Here is a 21530-nt window from a genome sequence, read left to right on the forward strand (position 1 = left end):
AACACCAACAATGTCATTGTTATTTCGGCTGCACCTTCACTCTGCAGATGTCCTCAGGATCCGATCCAGTGGGCGAGGAAACAAGGGAATCCTCCATACTATTTAGCCACGCAGACATCTGTGAGATGTAGTCTTCCAGCTGTTTCTTTTGAGAAGTGAAGTCCATGAGGTTTGCCCTGGCCTGCTCATGCAGCTTCTGAGCAGTGCTGATCTTTTTACGAAGGTCATTCTCCAACACCTGATGCATGCATAATAAAAGTAGTGGGTGACACACGTGTATTATGAAGAGGAGGACCTACTTCTTCTGCAGGGTCAGGGGTTAATATCTGTTGGTCAATTAGTGCAAATGTAGTACCACTTGTGAGATTCAGTATATCCAAAAAACAAAACAAATATGATCATACTAATCTTTAGTACCTGTAATTTAGCAGGCGTCTCCTGGCTTTGATTTAACTTCTTCAGCTCTGATACTTTGCTCTGCAGGGTTTCAAGTGTCTGCTCCTTCTCGCCCATTTCGGCCTGTGGATGTATGAAAAGCATGCATTACAAACCTTCTGAGTTGTTGTCTTCTAGTTTTCCTTGGTAATCTGCGAGAAATGACACCTGGTGGTTGTGGCTGCACAATGTGTGTATGTCGTTAAGCATTTTTGTCATTGAAAGCAGGGAGCTGTCATGTTAGTGATGTCAGTCAATTTGATTTCGCAACATTTTTTGGGGTTAATTTAACATTTGCATTGTCTTTTGTGGAAAACCATACTTATCAGGTACCACAGTAGATCAAACTAAATATAACCAGGTTTAATTATGACATCAGAACTCTTACCTGTAACACGGAGAGTCTTGCCGACACCTTCTGACTGTCATTGAGGTTGTTCAGGCTCTCGTTGAGTTCAATCACACAGCTGCTTGTCCAGCTCTCAGTGTCCTCGCTGATTCTCCGCACATCCTCCCACAGTGTCAAACTCTGGTTCAGGTGATCAATGTTATCATCTATCTTCTCTGACACCTGAGGAGTGGATTAAATCACAACCGTTTCAGTCACAGAAGCAAACTTCTGGAGTGGACTTGAATGATTTTCCGTCAACAGCTTTTATGTTTCATATTAGGTTGCGCTGCTCATGAAACATAACATAGATCACAGAGCTCGACATTGGAATGACGTTTGCTGTATTAAAACAATGTGGAACAGACAGAAGTGTGGTCTTTTGTACTTGTGAGGCCACCCAAAGACAAATTTGGTGTGAGGACATGTAGCAAAACATATTTTGGTAGAAGTTTTACCTGATATTAGATCAGGCTTACAATATTTCATATATCTTTTCTTGTCAACAAATCGCATAGAAAAGGAATCCAGCAATGAATTGATCCTTTGAAGAAGTATTGCCTGTGTAGCCAAAGCCTAGCTTACTCCTCTGTTCCATAGCCCGTCATTGTTGTACAGAAAGTGTTAAAAGCACATAAATGATGCATCAAATCAACTCATCACGATTGTAGCAACTCCTGAAGTCAGACTTACATCCAGCCACTGGTCAACAAGGGCCTCCATGTCCTCTTTCATCACCTGAGCGTTACACTCAGGGATCTTCTTCAGTTCAATCACCAGTTGTTTCCCTTTACTGGAAAACCGGTCCAGTTCATGTTGCCTGCTGGCCATCTCGATCTTCACTGCCTCGTGCTACAAACGGAGCAAAGACAAGACAGCAAACCTTTTCAGTGTCCTGGTGACCAATCATGAAGACAAAACCAAAGAAACCCGTCTGGATTTGTGTAGAAAAGTGAGATGAGATACATCCCCAAAAAGATGAATTCATAATTTGACCTGACCTTGGTTAGTGACCTCCTGGTTTCCTCGTGGTCCTTCAAAACAGAGCTTATCTCAACCAAAGGCTCGGTGCTCTCAATGATGCTGCTGATGGAGGTTTTCAGTGTTTGGTATTCTTTCATAAGCTCGACCAGGACATTGCACTGCTCCTGTCTGTCAAAGGGGGAGAGAGAAGTGTTTGGTCCATTGTAGATGATGTAAATGAACTGTAAACGTAAAACACAACAAATATACAATAAACTGCATAACAGAGAAAACAAACGTGAAAAATTCAGTTTTTCACCCATTTGGCACTAGAAATGTTGACATTCCAGAAGTGATGTAATGTTAATTGAAACAATCAACCATAGAGGTCAGCGTCACATGTTTTCCTGCCAAAACTTTACTCATTTGTATCTGCAACAATGGTAAAAAGAAAAAAGAAAAGAAAACGATTAACCATTGATTTTGAGACCCTCTTCCACTATTTCAGTACCTCTCTGTGATGAGCTTATTGGTGTCCTCCCATGTGGTCTCCAGCAGACTGATTTCCCTCAGTACCTCCCCAGCCAACTCTGCATCTCTCTGGGCCAGCTGGTTCCCCTTGTCCCTCAGCCACTGCTCCTCGTGCTGGTGTGACTGTAGCTCATCCTCCAGCTGATTAAAGAACCTTAGCCTGGCAAACAGAGCGATAACATGTTGCTGTTGAACATGTTCTCATACCCACCCACGGCACTGGCATAATATGTTAACAGTCCCCCTCAAATGATTAATTAGAGCATTGACGAAATAGAAAAACTGATCTGATAACGCTTGAGATGCTTTACCTCTGCTGTAGTGCATGCAGGCCGGGCTCTTTGAAGCTCTGGTGGTCAGCTTTTTCTTCAATGTCCTCCACAGCTTTGAGCAGCTGTTCTTTGCGTTGTCTAAATGAGGTCCACAGGGACCCCAGGGCCTCTGCTTCACTCTGCTTAGTACCCAGCAGGTTCCTCACTGCATCCAGCTCAGCGCTGAGTGCATCAGCCAGCATGCGGCATGATTTACGAGAGCCCTCGTCAGCACCAATGTGGAGATGGCTTTTGCAGAGGCTGCTGTCCAGATTGACAGCTAGAGTCTCGAGCTGGCTAATGTCTGGGACAATAGTGGAAAGCTCCTGCTGCAGCTCCTCTACTTTTCCGCGGTCCCAGCTACCGGCACTCTCCACAGTCTGCTTCAGACCCCGCAACACCCCTGCAGCCACACCGTGAGTCTGCAGAAAAGCCTCGAGCCTTTCAAGGCACTCTAACTGGAGCTCAGCTATGTGCTGGGCCTCCAGGTAGGGCTGCAGACAGCTGTCCGCTCTGCTGCTGCGGAGCTGTGCATCACTGGGCTCACAGAACTGACAGAGCTTCTCCGTCTGCTGCTCCAAGCTCTGTCTCACACTGGACTGCTTCTGTAAGGAAACCTGGGTCTCCTGTAAAATGTAAATTGAGAGAGGATCAGTTGTTGCTCGTAAGCACGATGCTATTCGTTGGCTGACTAACTTTAAGTGGCTCTGGAAAGAGTAGCCCACTGAATGCACAAACAAGAGGAACAATGACTCTGTGTAGTTCTGACCTTTACTTGTTTGGTGGCGGCCTGCAGGTTGCTGATGTTGATTTGAGAAGTTGAGTGCAGATTTGAGAGCATGGCCTCACCCCATTGGGAGAATTTGAGCAGGGCCTGGTCAAACTGCTCCACCAGCGAGACGTGGCTCTCAAGCTCTTTGATTCTGGGCGACAAAATGTCAGCAAAGTGAGTCAAATCAGGAAAGACAAGACCTGCTTTAACTTGCATTTGTACTTTAGACTTTTCAGTCAACATTTAACACCGATATTCCCTCACTGTTACACTACATTTAACTGTACATAATCAATATGCGGTGTATTGTGCATGAAGAATATTTGTTATAAACATGTTAATGGGATAAATGGGATTTTGTGTGAGATTATTTTACCTTTGAGGGAGGGCTTCATTTTGAACATGCAGTCTCCTCTGCAGGGTCTCCAGCTCGTCTGTCAGCTGCTTCTCTCTCTCTTCTGGTGCCGTCGGACACAAAGATGTCCCCAAAGATACCAATTCACCATGAGCAGACTCGAGGAACTGGACCTCCGAGTGGAAGGCCTGCAAGAGAGAAAACAAAATGTCACTCTGTGTGTGTGGTATTTATCCGTCATGTTGTGGGGAAAAAGTCAGTTCACAATCTCATATATGGGAAAGAAATATGATCCCAACCATTTTTTATTTTTTTTATTTTTTATAAATTTTTTATTGAAAGACACAAGACAATATTAAGACAATACAGAGACATAACAACAAGAGGATGACAAGAACAGTGGGATAAAAGCCAGCAAATATCATATAGTCAGTGTGTGTGTGTATGTATGTGTGTGCATGTGTGTGTGTGAGAATGTCCTTGAGCCTTTTGAGATGGAGGAAAAAAAATATATATATATATATATATAATAATAATAATTTAAAAAACCAAACCAAAAAAAAATGAAAAACAGGTAAGTATGTGTGCATATGGATGTTCATGTATGCATGTACGTGGGTTTCAATTGGTTGTCCAGCAAGAAAAACAAAACAGAAAACAGTAAAAAAATACACAAAAAATATATATATATATATACACCGGTATATATACGATACATATTTCAATATTAATAGAATGGGTGGTGTCACGTTTGCAGAAACATAGTGAGGGATGAGCAGGTGGAATGGTGTTCTGTTGTATTGTATATGATGGATGAGGTTAGATTTTCCATTGAAATATATTCTATCATGAAGTTTCTCCAGTGTGCGATGTGTGTGTTATTCCTTGATTTCCAGTTCATGAGGATAGTTTTCTTGGCGATAGTTCGGGCCACAAGGAGTAATTTGCGGTTTGTTTTACTCAGATGTATTGTTGAGATGCCTCCTAGTACGCACAGTGAAGGGGACAAAGGGACGAGGCAGCCTAGGAAGACAGACAGTGACTCACTTATTTCTTCCCAAAAGTGATGAACTGGTGTGCAGTGCCAGGTGGCGTGAACAAAGCTACCCGGGCTGTTTTGAGAGAGAGAGAGAGAGAGAGAGAGAGAGAGAGAGAGAGAGAGAGAGAGAGAGAGAGAGAGAGAGAGAGAGAGAGAGAGAGAGAGAGAGAGAGAGAGAGAGAGAGAGAGAGAGAGAGAGAGAGAGAGAGAGAGAGAGAGAGAGAGCGGGGGAGTCTAGAAAAGCCAGGGGGTGACGTCCTTATCGCGGTACAATTGTCCATCTATATATAATTTGTCCAGTGATATTATTGCTTTCTTTCCTTCTTTCATCATGTTTTTACGGATTGGAAACAAAACTTTGCGTCGTTGCATGATTTATTTTGGCTATTGATCGTTGAGCTATTCATTTTTAACCGTTTATTTATCTTTTGCAAAATATTTTAGGGTTAAGACTCATTTTTAGATGTGAAAAACTATGAGGGTATGTGTGTGTGTTTGTACCTGCAAATCTTGTAGCTCTGTGCGGAGCTTTGCTTTATCAGCTGACAGATACTGACTCTCCGGTTTGCATGCAGATTCACTTCTCTCCAAGCAGGAAACAAAGTTTGATCGCTGTTTCTCGTACCTGAAACACATCAATAGAAACACTGGAGTCTCAGATTGTTGGCTGTGCTTTACTGCAAGTGGTGTGTTAAAACTATCAAAGTGCTGTGTTAAAACTATCAAAACCATCAACTGGAAAAAGCCTGTGATTCAATTGCTATTTTAACATTGCTTTTATTTACACGATATCAAAATCCTGCATGTGTTAAATTCATCCGTTCAAGAGCTTACTTTTGCCAAAGAGAAAGCAGGTTTTCCAGAGTGCTCTGTTTGTCCTTTGCATCCTGTACATTTTGGTCATAGCTGTGGTTTAGCTCTGTCACAATCCTCTCCGCTTGCTCTTTGTCACTGAGCCGTCTGACGCCAGCTGACAGGGACAGCAAGGTTCCCTTCAGCTTTTCCTGATTCTGACAGACATCCTGAAGAACAAAAACACAAAACATGATCTGTGAGCTGGAGGACAGTGCAATTCATTTTCAAATACTCTTAATATGGACAGTATTTTTGTTATTTAGCATTACTAAGGAGGAAAGTATGTTAAATAAGTATTGTATTTTTCATAAAAGTAAAAACAATTAAACACCATGTGGTTTTGAAGAGCTTTGTAGGTCTCCGATGAGGAGGTGCAGGATTTGATGGGATGCTCCAGTTTTGTGTGTAGCTCACTGAGAGATGCTTGCACCTAGGAGAGAAACAAGATCAAAACTGTATGCCCATATCTTCCTTAGAAGCTATTCTGTGTACTGCCATGATATTTAAAAAAACATGTACTAATAAGTCTCTTCACCTCCTCGAAGCCAATTTTGAACTTCTGTTGGTGAGAGGAGCTTTCCTCCAGCTGTCCATCAAGCTGCTGTACGCTCTCCTTCAGCTCATCCCAGTACCTGCCAATTTGGGTCAGACGGGCCTTGATGCGAGCTGCCTCCCCTGAAGATACAAACTGCGCTAGTGCCTGTGAATCTGCCTCCAGCTGACAAGGAACCTCAGCTCGCTCCTGAAGCTCTGCGCCAACAGCCTGGACATACAGGGACGGATGTAAAACAATAAAAAAACAAGACTTTATCAATGTCCAGTGGAGTTGATACGTTATGGAATTCTGTTCGGCATTGGCAGGCGATGTTCAGCATGGTAAGATTTACACTGCTTAGGTTGGTGCCTATAATGGCTTTGACTGTTGTTGCTCGTTAAACTTCCCTAAACAGTTGCAGGGACGCTGTGTCAGATGAAGGCATGTACTCTTGCTTTCTAACACCAATGGCTCTGTTAGGGCATAGTGTAGGAGAGTTGTAGCTTCATAATGCACAATAGTGTACCTTTACTGTGTTGATCTGTTGCTCAAGAGGCAAAGTAGACGATTTCAGTACATCCAGCTGCTTTTCCTTGTCAGATATCCACAAGGAAAAGGTTTCAAACCCAGCTCCAAACTGATCCCACTGACTTTTCATTTCTTCTAGAGTCTTGACACTGAAACACAAAAGCATTCATTACAAATTAGCTAAGTTATATTTACGAATACATCTTGACAATCATGTAAGATACAGAGTACCAGATAATTGGGTTTATTACATTTGGGTCAGTTCATTTTGATTGTGTTGTATTGTCCTTTGTGGCAAACTCCACTCAACTGGAACATTATCATATTAGGCTAAAACCATTGTGTTTTTGAAGACTACTGAAATATTATCAAGCAAAAGCAACAAGAATGAACTCCATGGTCTTACTCTTTTTTGAGACTAGCCTCTACTTTGTCCACTTGCTCACTGAGGGAACGAGCTTGTTGTAAAAGCAGAGTCTTGTTGTTTGGACCTAGCTGGATTTCTTTTGCTCTCTTCAGCAAAGTGTTCATATGTGAGGCCTCTGCTTCACACTGCTTCAACAACACCTGTTTAAAGAAACAACAAGTATTGGTTATATTCTCCATTTAGCTAATATACTTCCAGTATTGAAGATGTCAGGAGTAAACCACATCATTAAGAACAAACTTGACTTACTCTGGCCTGGTCAAGTTCAACAGCCAGGCTCTCTGGACTGCTGAAGTTCAGGTCTCTCTCCATCGTTGAGCGGGCCTTATTAACAAACTCGTGAACTGCCTCCTGCTGGCTGTCAAACTCCTGCCAGGCTGCCAGTGTGACCTGGGGATGACAAAGCCCCCAAAATCAATGACACCAAATCAAATGAATTAAGTGCCTTATCTATAAAACACAGTATCGCAGATCCAAAAGGGGTAAAAGACACTTTCTAATGCCAGCAATCCCAGATCAAGATCACATGACATCATTAAGTATGCAGGTGACATTACTACGTTTAGCTTTATCAGCAAAGGTGATGAGGCACGTCGACAGAGGGAAGCACAGCTAATATTATGCAAGCACTTTGCCCCAGTGGTGCTGCAGCAAAGGCAGAAGAGAATCAGATATGTTGCTGTTCACCGTACCGAGAATCCTTTACTTGGATCCTTTGCTTTCTTCCGAACACACACACACAAAGGCAAACAAAGTTTCCATTTCAAGACGCCCACCTCCATCCTGTCTATGTTCTATAAAAGCACCATCGGGAGAGTGAGGACTGACTCACTGCATCACCATCTTCTAAAGGAACCGTAAAGCCTCAGAGGGCAAGGCCTTCGAGCAACAAACACATCAATCAGACCTCACTGCCCTCCATTCAGGACAAGTTTCCACAAATGCTGCATCTCCAAAGCCGACTGCATTAACAGGGATCCCTCTCCTCCTTCACATAACCAAGCTCTTTTCTTTCATGTTCGGCAAGTCTGACCTAATTTATGTATTTATAAGGGACAACACACATGAATTAACTTTGATAAGATGTAACTGTGTTAGAGTTCATGGGCAGGTTGATGTTATACTCTTCAAAATAACAAAGACAGACAAAACAGCATCGCAACACCGATAGGAGGATGCCGCATAAGCCGCATAAACATGTAGAACAAACACATACAAGCACATGTGACAAGCACAACAACAGACAGCACTTAACATCACAGGGGTCTACGAAACTATGGATAGCATATCATAGTAGAGCTGAAATGAACAGCGTTTCAGCTCAAGTCAGAACAAATTATACTGTATTGAATTACCATTCAGTAAATCATTTAGTGGAGATCCTGTCTGCTCATAAAAGATGGTAGCAAAATCATCCTTCACTCGAAACTTGTTGTTATTCAGGGAAACAGTTCTGATTCATGATCAGGGTCCCTGATTCACTGCCTTGGTAACACTGCCTACCTCGAGGCTTTGCTCCTGTGAATCCATATTCTGCTCCATTTTGCCAAGTGTGTTCTCTAAAGTCTGCAGGTCCTGCTGCAGAGTCTCTCCCAAACCCTCCTCAGCCTGGAGCTGCTGGCCTCTGGTGATCAGCTGCTGGACATCCTTTCTCTTCATCTTCAAACGTTTTAGCAGTTGCTGTAAAAAGGAAGACACATTCAAAGTGTTGATTGTATTGAAATGAATCAAAAGATTTTTTTCTGAATTACATACATTTTTTTGGGAATGACCTACAGTACCTGGTGAACGAGAAGTAGTTGCTGGGCTTCTCTCACAGTTGGACAGTCCAGTATTTTGGTGACCTCGGCCTGAGCCTCTTTCTGCCCCTGAACAAGCTCATCCAGTATAGTTTGTACCTCCTCCCTGAACTGCACACAGTCGCCAACAGCCAGCACCATCTTCTCAGCCTGGAAGATGTAACAGAGAAGAATACAGTGTGAGAACATACATGATACATTGATGCTGAGGTGTGTTTACTGAACTAAAATAAGGCTTATCATTCTCAAATTTTGGTCACAAATTTGTTGAAATATTTGTTCGCGAACAATTCTCCTTTGCCAAGATATGGTTTGAAAAATGGGAGCGAAAACAAAACTGTTTATATTTTTGTTCAGTGGATGTCCAGTTTAGTGCAATCAAACATCTTACGTATACATTAACTTGGTGTGATACCTCCCTAATAATGTGCACTGATTTGTTACATATAATTATATATTGTTGCAATATTTTTGTATCTGTGTGTACCTTAAATAAGGTTAGAGCGTGTAAGCAGTATACTGTAGATTCACAGAAGGAATATGATGTCTGGCACCTTAGTAAAACACGTGAAAGCTGGACCTACCTCGACGAGAGAAGCAAGAAGACCCTTGAAATCAGTAGAGAGCTTGCTCAGGGCACTTCCTTGCCTCTGGGCATCGCTGTCAGCACAGACCTCAATGAGTACGGCCATACGAGCTTTCAACCAGCCCAGATTCCCCTCCTGTAGCTCTGCATCATTCCTCAGCTCCTGAACACGAGAGAAAGAGTGTGATACAGCCCGTGTGGTCGTAAGAGTCATCTGACGCAGAGCGTTTCTGCAGTCTCATCTTCTCGGCGGTGACACTGACAAGCCAGTTGCACATCACGAGTGATCACAGAGGAAGCAAAGGAGGGACTGTCAGTGGATAGTTGTATGTAATAACTCACCATAATGGTAGCCTTCACCTGGCCATACTTCCTGGGGTCGTTGGCTCGGTTTCTCAGCAGCCTCAGTTGACTTTCTTTAGATATAAGCCAGCAGGAAAGTTCAGCGTACCTGTTTCACACCATGACGGGAAAATTGTGATGAACGGACTGCATTCATTAGATGCAAATTTCTTGGGTCATGGACCTTCCTCAGGCATCAAATTCCCAATGCAAACCAACTCATCTTTAACCTAAAGCCCCCGGCTTTAACACCTGATCAAAAAGGGGAACCAAGTTCCAAATATTAGTGCATTAGGAACAGTGTGTACGTTGTTATGGGGAAATATGTCATAGTCTTATGCTTTAGGGTTAAAGAATGTAAGTCTTTAACTGTGCAGGCACCAAACACTTGTTTCAGGAGATGATTCTAGTGAGTTTTGCATCCAGGTGTCTTGTTATCTGTTATCCTGTGCATTGTTTCTGTCTTCAAAGACGGAGACACACAGAGGTCTTGATTACGGTATTTCCTTTATGAGCATCAGCTGAAGGGCATGACCCTCTGCAGGCATATATGATGTGTGATGGTAAAACAGGGTTATTCCGTCTCGGCAATACTGTGACTTCACTCTTTGACCAGGTCAGAGTGACATCAAAGGAATCACCTGGCTGGGTGTATCCATGGTTTATTGTGGGGAAAACTGATAACAAAGGGATTTGTAAACAGGCCATAAAGCGCCTTCAGGTTATCGTAAAGACAGGACACTATGCTTCAAAGGAAAACATCTGCCTTGACTTGTTTTCTTCTTCTGTCTTCTTTGTTTATTCTTGTTTGCGAAGCAAGATAACAGCATGCTGGCAAATATATTGCCTTTACAAACTTTGATCGTTCATCCAGACTGTTTTATTTTATATTAATTGAAAACTTTGACACTCTTCTCCCGACTATTCATAGAAATATTCCACAACGTAATGTGCATACAATGTATCTTTCTATAATTATGTGTGTGTTTATGACTCTAAAGGCATCACTACAGACCTCCCACCCCCTTTTTTTTTCTATTTTCTATTGTTTAATTTCATTTGGTATCTGTTTTATTATTATTATTTTACATGTTAATAGTAATGTTAATCCGTTTACTATTTTATCAAGCTCAGGACTGTAATAAAACCGACTACAACTCACTCCCGATGCTGTATTTATGTATTGTACATAACCCCTTGACTGCATTCAAATAGGACTTCATCAAAATAACTGCACCTAGAGTTGTACTCCTTCCATTTATCTGGGTGCTGCATCAGCTTCTGATGAGTGTTTTGGATTTCCTCTCGGACCTCAGAGAAGTCCTTCCTGGACGTTTCCAGGGTCTGGTGGACAGGGTCAGCCTCAGGGAGCTTTTGACAGAGTTCTTCCATCAGCTGCAGCCTTTTCTCACAGACTGACTGGGGGCCCTTTTCCCGAAAGAAGGCCTGAAGTAAAACCACAATTATTTACTTGTGTTAGAAGTCAATGCCATGAATACAGGATAGCGTGGATGTCACTCCTGCAATCAAAAAACAAGAGTGCTAGTGCTGTATACACGGTAAAATAAATGAAAATGTATGTGGATGTAAAATGAGGACAGTTTTAGTTTGACACTGGAAAGGCCTCAGTTCTTCTGCATCAAGTTGATCAAAATCTTCCCAAGCTGCTACACAGCAGTGAATTTGCATTTAGTTGTCTCACAATGACTTCGATCAACACATGCAACTCAGCCAGCCACTCTGCGCTCACCCTGTGCTCCTTGACGAGCCTCTCGCTTCCCATGCCAGCGAGGTGGCGGTTTTCCCTGGTCACCTCCGCCTGGCACTCCTGCTGCAACACCATCAGCTTGCTCCTCTCCACCTCCACTTTAAGATGCAGGATGTGAAAAGGGGAGTCCGACTGAATGTCCTGTGAAATGAGAAATACAACAAATACGAGACCAGATTCAGAGCAATTTGGGCAGTTTGTGTTATCCAACAGTTTGGCTAATGGGCTGCAAAAAAATTATAAAATAAATACATGTACATTTGTCTAATTTACATGATTAAAATGGATTTAAAAAGATGGAAATATGTCCACATTTTTTGTAATCTACTTGGAGCTGTATCATTGCACTTAAAACATGACACTATTCAATTCAAGGAACTCACCTTCCAGTGTTTGTGCAGCTTCCTGACTGTTTCCTGTAGCGACTGCTGCTCCTGCTCTGGTAAGATATCCGTCAGCTCATCACAGGCCTTGAGGAAAGTATTCAGGACCCGCTGGTCCAGCTGACCAAAGAACTCCTGCAACAACAACAAAAAAAACATACTCCATCATGTGTCACACTTTGTACAGGCAGGCCATGTCTTATTTAAACAAATCCTTCTTTTCATCTGTTGCAATTATATATTAATTTGTTTCTTTCTGTTGCATTGTTTCATGCTGTGCCAGGACTGACTATAGAATTGAAGTAAGCATGAATTACACTGTGTTTACAGCTACGTGTGGCGTTGTGAATCTTGCACAAGGTTTTCTTACTGTGTGTTTCTTCAGCAGCTCCTCTGGCTTGCCTCTTTCTGTCAGACAGTTCTGTGCCATTTTAAGAACCTTCTCCAGCTCTATCCGTGACTCATCAAACCTCTTCACCAGGCTGCTGTTTGCCTCCACATGCTTCCTCCACTCTGTAGATTCCTTAATCATCCCCTTAACACACAAACAAGTCATTGCTTTAACACTAAAACCGTTCTAAGCGCTGAACAGAAGTGAGGACAGGCCTTGATGTTAACTGTACCTGTGAGGAGGACTGCAGGTCTGCTACTCTTTTCTGCAGAAGGCTCATGTCCATGTACTGGAGGGTGTTACTGCCGTTCATTATTTTCTGGATGCTCTGATGGTTTCTCTCTATCGTTGTCAAACACTTCTTACAGCTATGTGTGAAGGTCACCAGCTCCTGCAACATTCAATGGCAAGCAGAGTGTTAGTCATTTATTCATACCTTGACTTGAAGCTGTGCGTTTCACTTTGAAACATCGTGACAAATCAAACATGCTTGGCATTGGGTATGTTATGCAATTTCTTTATTATTAAAAACTCTTGCATCAGTTACCTGGCAATCCTGTTTGAAGTCTACTGGTCCCTCAGAGTCGCCGGTGCTGGTGATATGACTGGCCTTCTCCAGAGCCTGGTAGAAGCCTGTGATGTTCTTCTCCATTTCTTCCAGTGGAGGTAATAGAGACTGGGTCTCCCTCAGCAGAGGCAAAGACCTCTCCCTTATCTGATCGGAGGAAAGCATGTTAATTAAAGTGAATCAGAGGCTTTAACACCCTGCCAGCAATTCACTTTCTGTCTTTTTTTACATATCCTTCAAATTATCATTTGAATAGAATTTGCTAATTGGCAGCCCTATATTTCTTCCAGTGCAAACAATTACCTGCAATATTTATGTATTAAGGCTTTGGTTCCCCTTTAGCTAAGATAGGGAAACGTATTTTAGTTCAGGTTTGGTCATGCTTTTGCCTACTTTTTATGTAAAAACTAAATATAAAAGAACAACATAATTGAGTCCATATATTCCTAAAGTATGTCAAAAAGAATCCATGTATTGTGTATGATTAAGTATGGATTCCTCCGTACATAAGGATTAAATAGTAAATACGGGACAAAATAGTTATGAGTTATGAGCCCTCAATACAAACTTCATCAGTATCAGCCTTGAAAAACCACCAGATTTAAATGAATGAAAACACATGTTTACACACAAACTCATACAAAGAGAAGCGAAGCTAAACAAGTGTATGCCATACTGTATGATTACATGCACACACCTTGCTCAGCTGCTCTTTGATCGAGGCCATCACAGCCATCATCTGTGAAACTTCCTCCTGTGGAGTGTCTTTGGTCAACAGCTGAGCCGTGCGGCTTGCTGCCTTACAGGCGGCTTCCATAGCTGGCACTTTGTGCTTGATTTCCTACGGTAAGATGGGATATAGAGGAGAATTCTTCATTGCACAGCAGAGAGATTCAAATTGGCCTGACTCGAGTAAAGGATGAGCGAATCAGCTGTTTACCTCAACATCCTGAGCAAAGGCTCTGACGTTCAGGAAAGATACTTGGACAGGAGCAGTCATCTTCTCATTGGTTGCATCCATAAACATTTTCAAGGTATTAATCCCATCCTGGTAGTCTTGTCTCAACTTATCTACTTCGTCTGCTCTTGCATACTGCCAATGAAACAGAGGAAGACAGTCAGTGGATCATTTAGATCTTTTTTGAAAACAAGCTGATGTGTGGGTTCGCGGTGCAGATGTTCAAACGGCATTTACATGTTTGACTTTGACAAACAGCTCCCTCCATCTCCCGTTAAGAAGGAGAAGCTGCTGCTTCAGATCTCGTGAAACCGTGTCATCGCATGTCTCAATGAGAAAGTTCCCAGAATCGTTCATGTCCATGTGCTGCTGCATCCAGTGAGCGAGGTTTCTGAAGAAATCCTAAAAGAGGAAAAAGGAAAACAGAGGCCGTTGCTGCAGAGACTCAAATGCGTTGTGACCATTTCGACAAAAACATTCTTCATACAGTTTAGCAGCACAAATATAAGCTGTGTATTAAAGATATTACTGTTTACCATTTCTAGTGACTGTACTTACACGTTTGGCATTCTCTGACTGATTGAGCATCTGCTCACCGTCCTCTAGCCAGGCCTGCAGAGATGCCACTGTGCTGCTGTACTTCTCCCAGTTAGTGATCACCTCCTCCAGCATGCTGCGAACACTCCGCACCTCCAAAGCCAGGTTCCTCCACTGAGCCGTGGCATCACCGAGGAATTTACTTACCCCTTCTGCTTCATCAACTGAAAGTTAATTATGGAACAAGTTTCGTTTGGTTGAAAACCAATATGGGTATTAACTGCACAGCATTTGATTCATGTCTACTACTATGATGTGGCCATTTGGCCGATGCTACAGTCAGTCAGGTCAGAAAGATCGTGCCGCAATAGCATTCCGATTGATGCAATTATTGTTACTTTTTCATGCATAATGCAATATGATTTTTCAGATCTGGGGATTAAAAGTATGTTAGAAAAGAAAAAGTGCAGCCCGACGATTACAGAAGGAAACGGCTCAGGAGACAGGCAAAGTTAAGGTTTCAAAGGCTGTCAGGCTGTATTTGGACTTACCTTTGTTACAGGTCTTAGACCCTGTAACATGAAATCAATAATAAGACCATGAGCCCAAGAAAAGTTATATATACAGTATATGTACATATAATAATAAACAAATATATATATATACATATATTATATATATATGTACATAACAAACAAATTGGTAATAAAACAGAGAAGAGTCTTACTTGAACTGTCTGACTTCACGTAAACCTCTGCAGCTTGCTTGAGGCCTGTGAAGATGATCTCATACTGCTCAAAGAACCTGTGGCCTTCAACAAAAGTCTGGAATAGAAAGGCAAACATGAAATTCAGATTAACTCTGTCTGGTAGACACAGCGACTTTTTAAATACTGCAAGTGCAGCACCAACACTTTCCACTTACAAGGTAGGTTTGCAACAGGAGTTCCACAGAGTCCCGCCTGCCATATTTTATGATCCAGGACTTGAGCTTTGACTCAGCCAACATAAGAAATGCCATCAGTCGATACTTCATTTCCCAGAATCCCAGTTTAATCAAGTGAGCGTGTGATGATGTGGATACAAAATTGAACCTGCAAATTAAACAGATGTTCAGTAATTATTTCAAGAGGCATCTAAACACAGAACAATGTTTAAAAACAAGACTCATAAACACCAAAATGATGTTTAATTAAATACATTTTTTCGAATAAATTGTACGTTATATTGATTCAAAAGATAATGTGTAACTAAAATCATTCTGCTGAAGGTCTCACCTTTCAGCCATATCTTGGAGCTGCTCAGGTGGGACAGGCACCCCATTCACTGATCGGTCCCTGTGGATCTGCTGGAAGGTTTGTTTGTGCGATTCCAAGTTTTTTAAAACCTCCTGCAAAATTAAATCACGTATAATCACGTCTACGTTGACTTTCCTGTGTACAGTTTCTGTGTAAAACGATTCGGATATCCACCAGGTACAGTCGGTATCCACACACATTGAAACTCAAAGGTTCACCGTGTTACCTTATGTTGCTCTAGTTTTCTGTGCAGAACATTGGCTGTCTCCTCATGAGCATGTTGGATGGGAATGTCCTCTCTCAGAGCCATCTCTGCCCTGTGAAGCCAGGCTCCAATCACTCCCAGAGGACCAGGCAGGGACTTGTCCAGATGGATGTGCCAGTCCAGCAGCTGCAATTGGCATCCATTAAAAAACCCACTCTACCAAAACAAGATCCCACCATAGCGGAGGCTGCGCAGATCAAAACATTTCCACATGTTCACAAGCAATCAGGCCACAAAAGAGTTGTATGTCAGTCTAGATGAGCTGTGGATGTCCAGAGGAGCAAGCTGCCCAATGAACAAAACCTCCTCTGTTCCCGTCTCCTCCCCTCTCAACAAACTCTTATTCAAACGCTTCCATCCCACTGAACTCCCACTGGCAGTCATGGAAGAGAGGAACCCTGAGTTGTGTTTCTCTCATTACGACACCTTCACTACGGCAATGCGATTTTCAAGCGACAGAAAATAATAAAGACAAATAACAAACAAATCTATTATTTATCCTCAGGTTCTCTTTACTTTGGGTATGATTAATGAGCACAATGAACTCTCCTTTCTTTGTGGCTTGTTATAAATGACTCAAGCCGTGTAGAAGTATGCAGCACAGTTACCCTGGCAGACACGCGGTCCCACGCCTGTTTGACCAGAGCTTGGTCCACGGACAGCTTGCCGTCTCTGTGGACCGGCTGTAGCAGCGGATCTGTCTGCTTTTTCTTCATTTCATACTGGACACGGAAGCTCTTAAATGCCTGCAAAACAAAAACAAATAAATTAGAGTGCTGACAGTTGATGAATGTCTTGGAACGTTATGGAACAATGCTTTTTGTCTTTCCAGGACAGACTCACCTGATATTTGTCAGTGAGGCTTCCCTCTGCTCCCTGGGCCCGCAGCACATCTCTCTCCAGCTGATCTAAAAACACCTTCAGCTCTCTCAGCATCTTCCGCTCCTCTCTCTGTCACAATCGGGGAACATCGAGCTCAGAGTCTCAATCAACAGCATTTCTTTCCAAACGAGCTTGCCAAAATGTTGAGATACTCACACCAAATTGACATTCAAGAAGCACATTTCTACATCTCCAACCTCTATGTTTTAGCAAAGATTAGACGGGGTTTTTTTATAAGTCATGGTAGAAGGAAAGGGGTTTAGGCACTTGCATCTTCTTGAGAACGTTGGATTTAGTCTGTTAATTTAGTGAAACATACCTCAAGCATTTGCTCTATATCTTGGGGACCAAACTATCCAGGAAAGCAGCAAGGCACACAAAGAGACGCAAACACACCACACAATGCATTAGAATAGCAAGGAGGGAAAAAAGAAGCAAAGTGGACAGGAAATGGGATGAGTGTGAGTTGGGAATACACACCAAACAGAGAGCATGCAGCAGTGTGACCTGAGCTCTCACCTGAAGCACCGGCACTGACAGTGCAAAAGTTGGAATTGAGCCAAGAAGCAGCTTAATGTGCACAAAAAAAACAAGTACATGGAGAAAATAAATGAGATGAAAAAGCTACATTTTTACTGCTGTGTCCATGCTATGATGAGAGCTTCATGTGATAAAAAAGTACAAAAAGCACAGGCGTACAACATTTATGCACAGCAGCAGTTAAAGCATGTTTTCATCAAGCATGCGCTGTTGATCTCTGCATGTGGCCATTCTCTATGAATGATGACGCACTCGGTCATTTTTGGGAAATGTGGATGGCAACAACATATACAATCTAATGATTGAAATAACAACACATGGCGTGAAATATCTATTCTAGATTATTTAGTAGTAACACAAAGATATTTGTCCCAGATATTCCCCGATGTCTGACTGGTTAGATGCACTTGTATAGTATCAACCGTTTTAAACAAAGTACCTCGTCCTGCTGTCCATCAGTCTCAGAGTGGTGCGGGTTTGGGTAGTGCTTGAGAAACTGAGCCACATACGTCATGATGGATTTCTCATCTGGTTTGTCTACATCCACATCTACAGAACAACACAAACATTTTAGGATGCATTGGGTAAAAACGCTGACAGACGCTTTCAGGCCGAAAAAAAAACATGACTTCATAAATATAGACGTAAAGGACAAATTTGACAGAGCCATTATATTTGGTATTCGGTCATATGACATGAATAAAAACATTTTGTGTCCTCAAGAGGATGAATCTCTGCAGGCCTGACAGCTAATTATACGTGTGTATTTTCATATCCATCCTTGACCTGATGTTTCTAGGAATCAGGGTCAAGCTCCTGTAAAAGCAGAGACGTTTCAGTGCAGCTCGTTGTGCATTAAAGCATCATGACTCCGCTGGTGAACACAGGACCGCAGAGCTACGGCAGACTGCTTCACTTCCTCAGACTAAAACTCAGAGCCACGAGTAAACACATCATTTTATTCCTCTGGAGGGTTTCACTGATCTTTTCAGCACACGCGTTGTCAGAAACGCTCGTGCTCTAATCGCAGTACGAATATATATTTGCTGTATTTATGTGACTATAACAATGACAAACTATTATTACTAGTTAACACTTGTATCCAACGCTATCTTGTCTGAATACTCTACTACACTGGAATATATAATGCAAGCAACAGGAAAGATCCAGGGCACCTTCTGCATCCAGCAGGCGGGGAATACCCAGCTCATTTTCTGCAAGAGCAAAGGCGTCCTCCAAATTCTCCCTGTTGCTCCTCCTCCGCACCGCCTCCATGTCCACCAGGTCTGGCCTGATGGCGTGCACCACCGACTGGAACGCAACACCATCGCGCCAGCTTGGACCAAAATCCTTCACCTCAAGTCCATGATACCTGAAAAGCACATGCGTGACCATTTTTGTTACACAGCCACCTTATCTACTGTACCTTAAACAGCAAAAGGAAATGTATCTTCACCCATATCTACAAACATGTTTTAACACCTGGCCAAAAATGTGATTTGAAAGTGACATACTTGGCTGCTGTGCACTGCACCCATCTGAGCAGGGCCTTCTTGGCATTGCCCTGGAATTTGTTAACCACCTTTCGCTTCATGGGAGGGCTTCCTGCTCCAGAGCTGGCTAAACTCTCCACAGAAGAGTTGCTGTTGGACAGGGCCTGGAGGGCTTGCAGGTTGCTGGTTAACTCCTCAATCTAAATGAAGAAGAAGATCAATGGGAAAACAAGAGGCTGCATTGTGACCATAGCGACATGAAAAAACTATTTCTTGGCATTCAACTGAATCAGCGAGATAATCTCTCCAGTGACGTCTGCTTTATTCATTATTCAATGCGATAAAGATCAACATTAGATCAAAGAAGATTTGGTCCAGGAGTTTGAGAAGTTCAGAGTTTAATCGAAGGGCGTCAACTCACGTTGGATTGGGCACAGTTATTATCAAACTCTCAGGATTTAGGGATCAGATCAAGTTTTACCTGGAAGTAGAGGATAACGGTCCATATCAAGCCAAGAACAATTGATGGTCGTCCATCTGCGATGTCGGTGGCATGAATGTTAACAAGTTTGATCTGGAACAAAAACCAAGCAGAGGATTATTATGGAAAATACGAGATTTATTTCGCGAGATTCATCAAGCCCCAACGGTTTCATACGATTCAAAAAAAAAAAGGCAAGCTTGTGTTTGCTCAACATCATCAAAGTCAAGTCTTTGATGCAGGTAAGTACTTTAAAATAGCCAAACCAGGAAGGCAGAAACAGCCACATTGAAAAGTGAACCAGCAGGAAAAACAGAAAAAAAGAAAATAATTGTGTGAAACTGGGCATTTAAGGAACAGCAGAGGTACCACAGCACTGCAAACCTTACATTGGAGAAGTGCCTCAATTTGCCATGTTTACATCTCTACATTTGAGAAGCTCAGAACTGTAGATGAACACATCAGTAACTAGTGGTCGAGTCAAAATGCAACAAAATGCATGTCAGTAGAAAAGCGTAATGACTGCGTTTATTGAAACAGAAATGGCTGTATCCAAGCGTTGCTAAGTACACATCGTGCATCAAATGAAAAGAATGCATACAGTATGTGATCACACAGGGCGGTTAATGGCGACTGACCGGAGATCCTCGATACACAGACTGAAGGCACACATGATGGGAGAGAGATCACAACAATGTAAGACAGTAAAGTGGGACACAGGCTTTATAGAGCCGGGGGATTTAGAGATGGGTTATGTAATCAAGAACTCCTATTTATATCTGCTGCTTCTCTGAATATAGTGCAGGCTGCGCAGACCTTGTGTACTCTGACAAATATCTAATCAACAGCTTTTTCTCATGAGGTCTTAATCATACCCTGGACGTCTTTAAGACATAACACTGCTGATGTTTAGATGTGGAAAAAAATACCTCAGAACAAGGTGAAACTGCTGATATCACTGAATGCTTACCTTCCTGCCTTCGAGGAATCTGAGCGCTGTGCCGATGTTGGAAACCCAGTGGATCCTCTTCAGCTGGCGGCCTTGCTCACGGGGCTTAAGACACAGTGGACAAACAGTCAAACTCAAGCTAGTCGAGAAAACCATGTTCTACAAAGCTGAGGATACCTTCATTCGACCATTTACTGCTTTGGAACATTGTGACAACTTAACTGCAGAGGGTCATTTTGTCTTCTTTACTACTTAACCACTCAAGTTTGCCACTAGTTGCAAAGTAATAGTGAAAGTGGCCTGGGAGTATTAGCAGGGCTTTTCTAACACAAATTAAGTGGTGAGTGCCAAAGCTGCTTTAAGAGAGGTCTGATTACTAAATCCCTACCAGAGTCTGGGCCAGTGTGTTTATGTGTGTGGGCTTGCATTGCTGTTGGATTGAGCATTTAGTCGTGATGCTTATGGTTAGGATTAGGGGCTAGGGAACGGATTATGTCAATGAGGGTTCTTAAAAGTATGCAAAAACAAGTAGGCAGATAATTATCTGGCAACATCTTTACTGCTTTGAAAAGTATTTCATTAAATTAAAGACCAACAACACAGCTCATAATTATGCAAATTGTGAACAACTATTGTCAGCAATTTAGTGAATTTGCATGCATAATTTGGGGTTTTAAACCGTGAAATAAATGGGAGGAGAGGCATTACATAATGTAGGGAATCACACAAGCATGTACAAGTTGACCCGTGAAATTGACCCAGATGAAAGGGCGATATTCGTTATTCCAAGTGGATATCATACAGGGTGGCACTTTCCCTTTGTTAAATCCACACTTCAAATCAAGGGTGTGAATCCCCTTGCGTTCAATTTAAACATCTTAAAGGTAGGACTCCTGGTAGACGTCATGTACATTCATTTGTATTACTTACTAGTCTTTGACCAGACAGAACCTCCAAAAGAGCCAAAAGTTTCACCCCATCTTTGATGTCCTCAAAAAGGTCATTAACCTCGAGTGGTGGTTTATACTGGAGGAGAGACAACACAGCGTTCATCATTACAGCTAATTAAAATGCTTGTGACTAGAAATGAATCAGCCTTGAGCACCAATGCATTTATAAAACCAGCAATGTTGCATTGTTGAATCGTTAGTG

The 21530-nt window shown here is 42.3% G+C and overlaps 1 protein-coding gene across 6 annotated transcripts in view; it reads right to left on the minus strand.

Moving 5' to 3' along the window:
• The window catches only part of syne1b (spectrin repeat containing, nuclear envelope 1b), a gene marked incomplete at its 5' end in the record, with an annotated part of 75918 nt that overhangs the window by 45546 nt on the left and 8842 nt on the right, over positions 1–21530 (minus strand). For 2 of the 6 annotated variants that reach the window (XM_079287289.1, XM_079287287.1), the window contains 45 exons: positions 35–238; positions 418–519; positions 824–1006; positions 1517–1675; positions 1825–1975; positions 2298–2477; positions 2629–3254; positions 3398–3551; positions 3777–3943; positions 5296–5419; positions 5629–5816; positions 5981–6079; positions 6185–6412; positions 6711–6861; positions 7119–7279; positions 7389–7529; positions 8643–8819; positions 8921–9088; positions 9523–9687; positions 9867–9975; positions 11104–11312; positions 11617–11775; positions 12018–12152; positions 12388–12552; positions 12641–12799; positions 12956–13123; positions 13674–13817; positions 13917–14069; positions 14172–14336; positions 14493–14695; positions 15023–15043; positions 15199–15295; positions 15396–15564; positions 15748–15860; positions 15995–16159; positions 16642–16779; positions 16877–16984; positions 17235–17267; positions 17435–17485; positions 17895–18004; positions 18631–18827; positions 18970–19148; positions 19430–19522; positions 20400–20483; positions 21309–21404. In XM_079287289.1, coding sequence (XP_079143415.1) covers positions 35–238; positions 418–519; positions 824–1006; positions 1517–1675; positions 1825–1975; positions 2298–2477; positions 2629–3254; positions 3398–3551; positions 3777–3943; positions 5296–5419; positions 5629–5816; positions 5981–6079; positions 6185–6412; positions 6711–6861; positions 7119–7279; positions 7389–7529; positions 8643–8819; positions 8921–9088; positions 9523–9687; positions 9867–9975; positions 11104–11312; positions 11617–11775; positions 12018–12152; positions 12388–12552; positions 12641–12799; positions 12956–13123; positions 13674–13817; positions 13917–14069; positions 14172–14336; positions 14493–14695; positions 15023–15043; positions 15199–15295; positions 15396–15564; positions 15748–15860; positions 15995–16159; positions 16642–16779; positions 16877–16984; positions 17235–17267; positions 17435–17485; positions 17895–18004; positions 18631–18827; positions 18970–19148; positions 19430–19522; positions 20400–20483; positions 21309–21404 — 6951 coding nt within the window. Of the gene's footprint in view, positions 1–34; positions 239–417; positions 520–823; positions 1007–1516; positions 1676–1824; positions 1976–2297; positions 2478–2628; positions 3255–3397; positions 3552–3776; positions 3944–5295; positions 5420–5628; positions 5817–5980; positions 6080–6184; positions 6413–6710; positions 6862–7118; positions 7280–7388; positions 7530–8642; positions 8820–8920; positions 9089–9522; positions 9688–9866; positions 9976–11103; positions 11313–11616; positions 11776–12017; positions 12153–12387; positions 12553–12640; positions 12800–12955; positions 13124–13673; positions 13818–13916; positions 14070–14171; positions 14337–14492; positions 14696–15022; positions 15044–15198; positions 15296–15395; positions 15565–15747; positions 15861–15994; positions 16160–16641; positions 16780–16876; positions 16985–17234; positions 17268–17434; positions 17486–17894; positions 18005–18630; positions 18828–18969; positions 19149–19429; positions 19523–20067; positions 20089–20399; positions 20484–21308; positions 21405–21530 lie in introns of all 6 variants that reach the window. The other 4 variants (XM_079287288.1, XM_079287291.1, XM_079287290.1 and 1 more) reach the window with 4 other exon arrangements.

The sequence above is a fragment of the Melanostigma gelatinosum genome, assembly GCF_949748355.1.
Source record: "Melanostigma gelatinosum genome assembly, chromosome: 16".
In the NCBI taxonomy this organism is placed as follows: Eukaryota; Metazoa; Chordata; class Actinopteri; order Perciformes; family Zoarcidae; genus Melanostigma; species Melanostigma gelatinosum.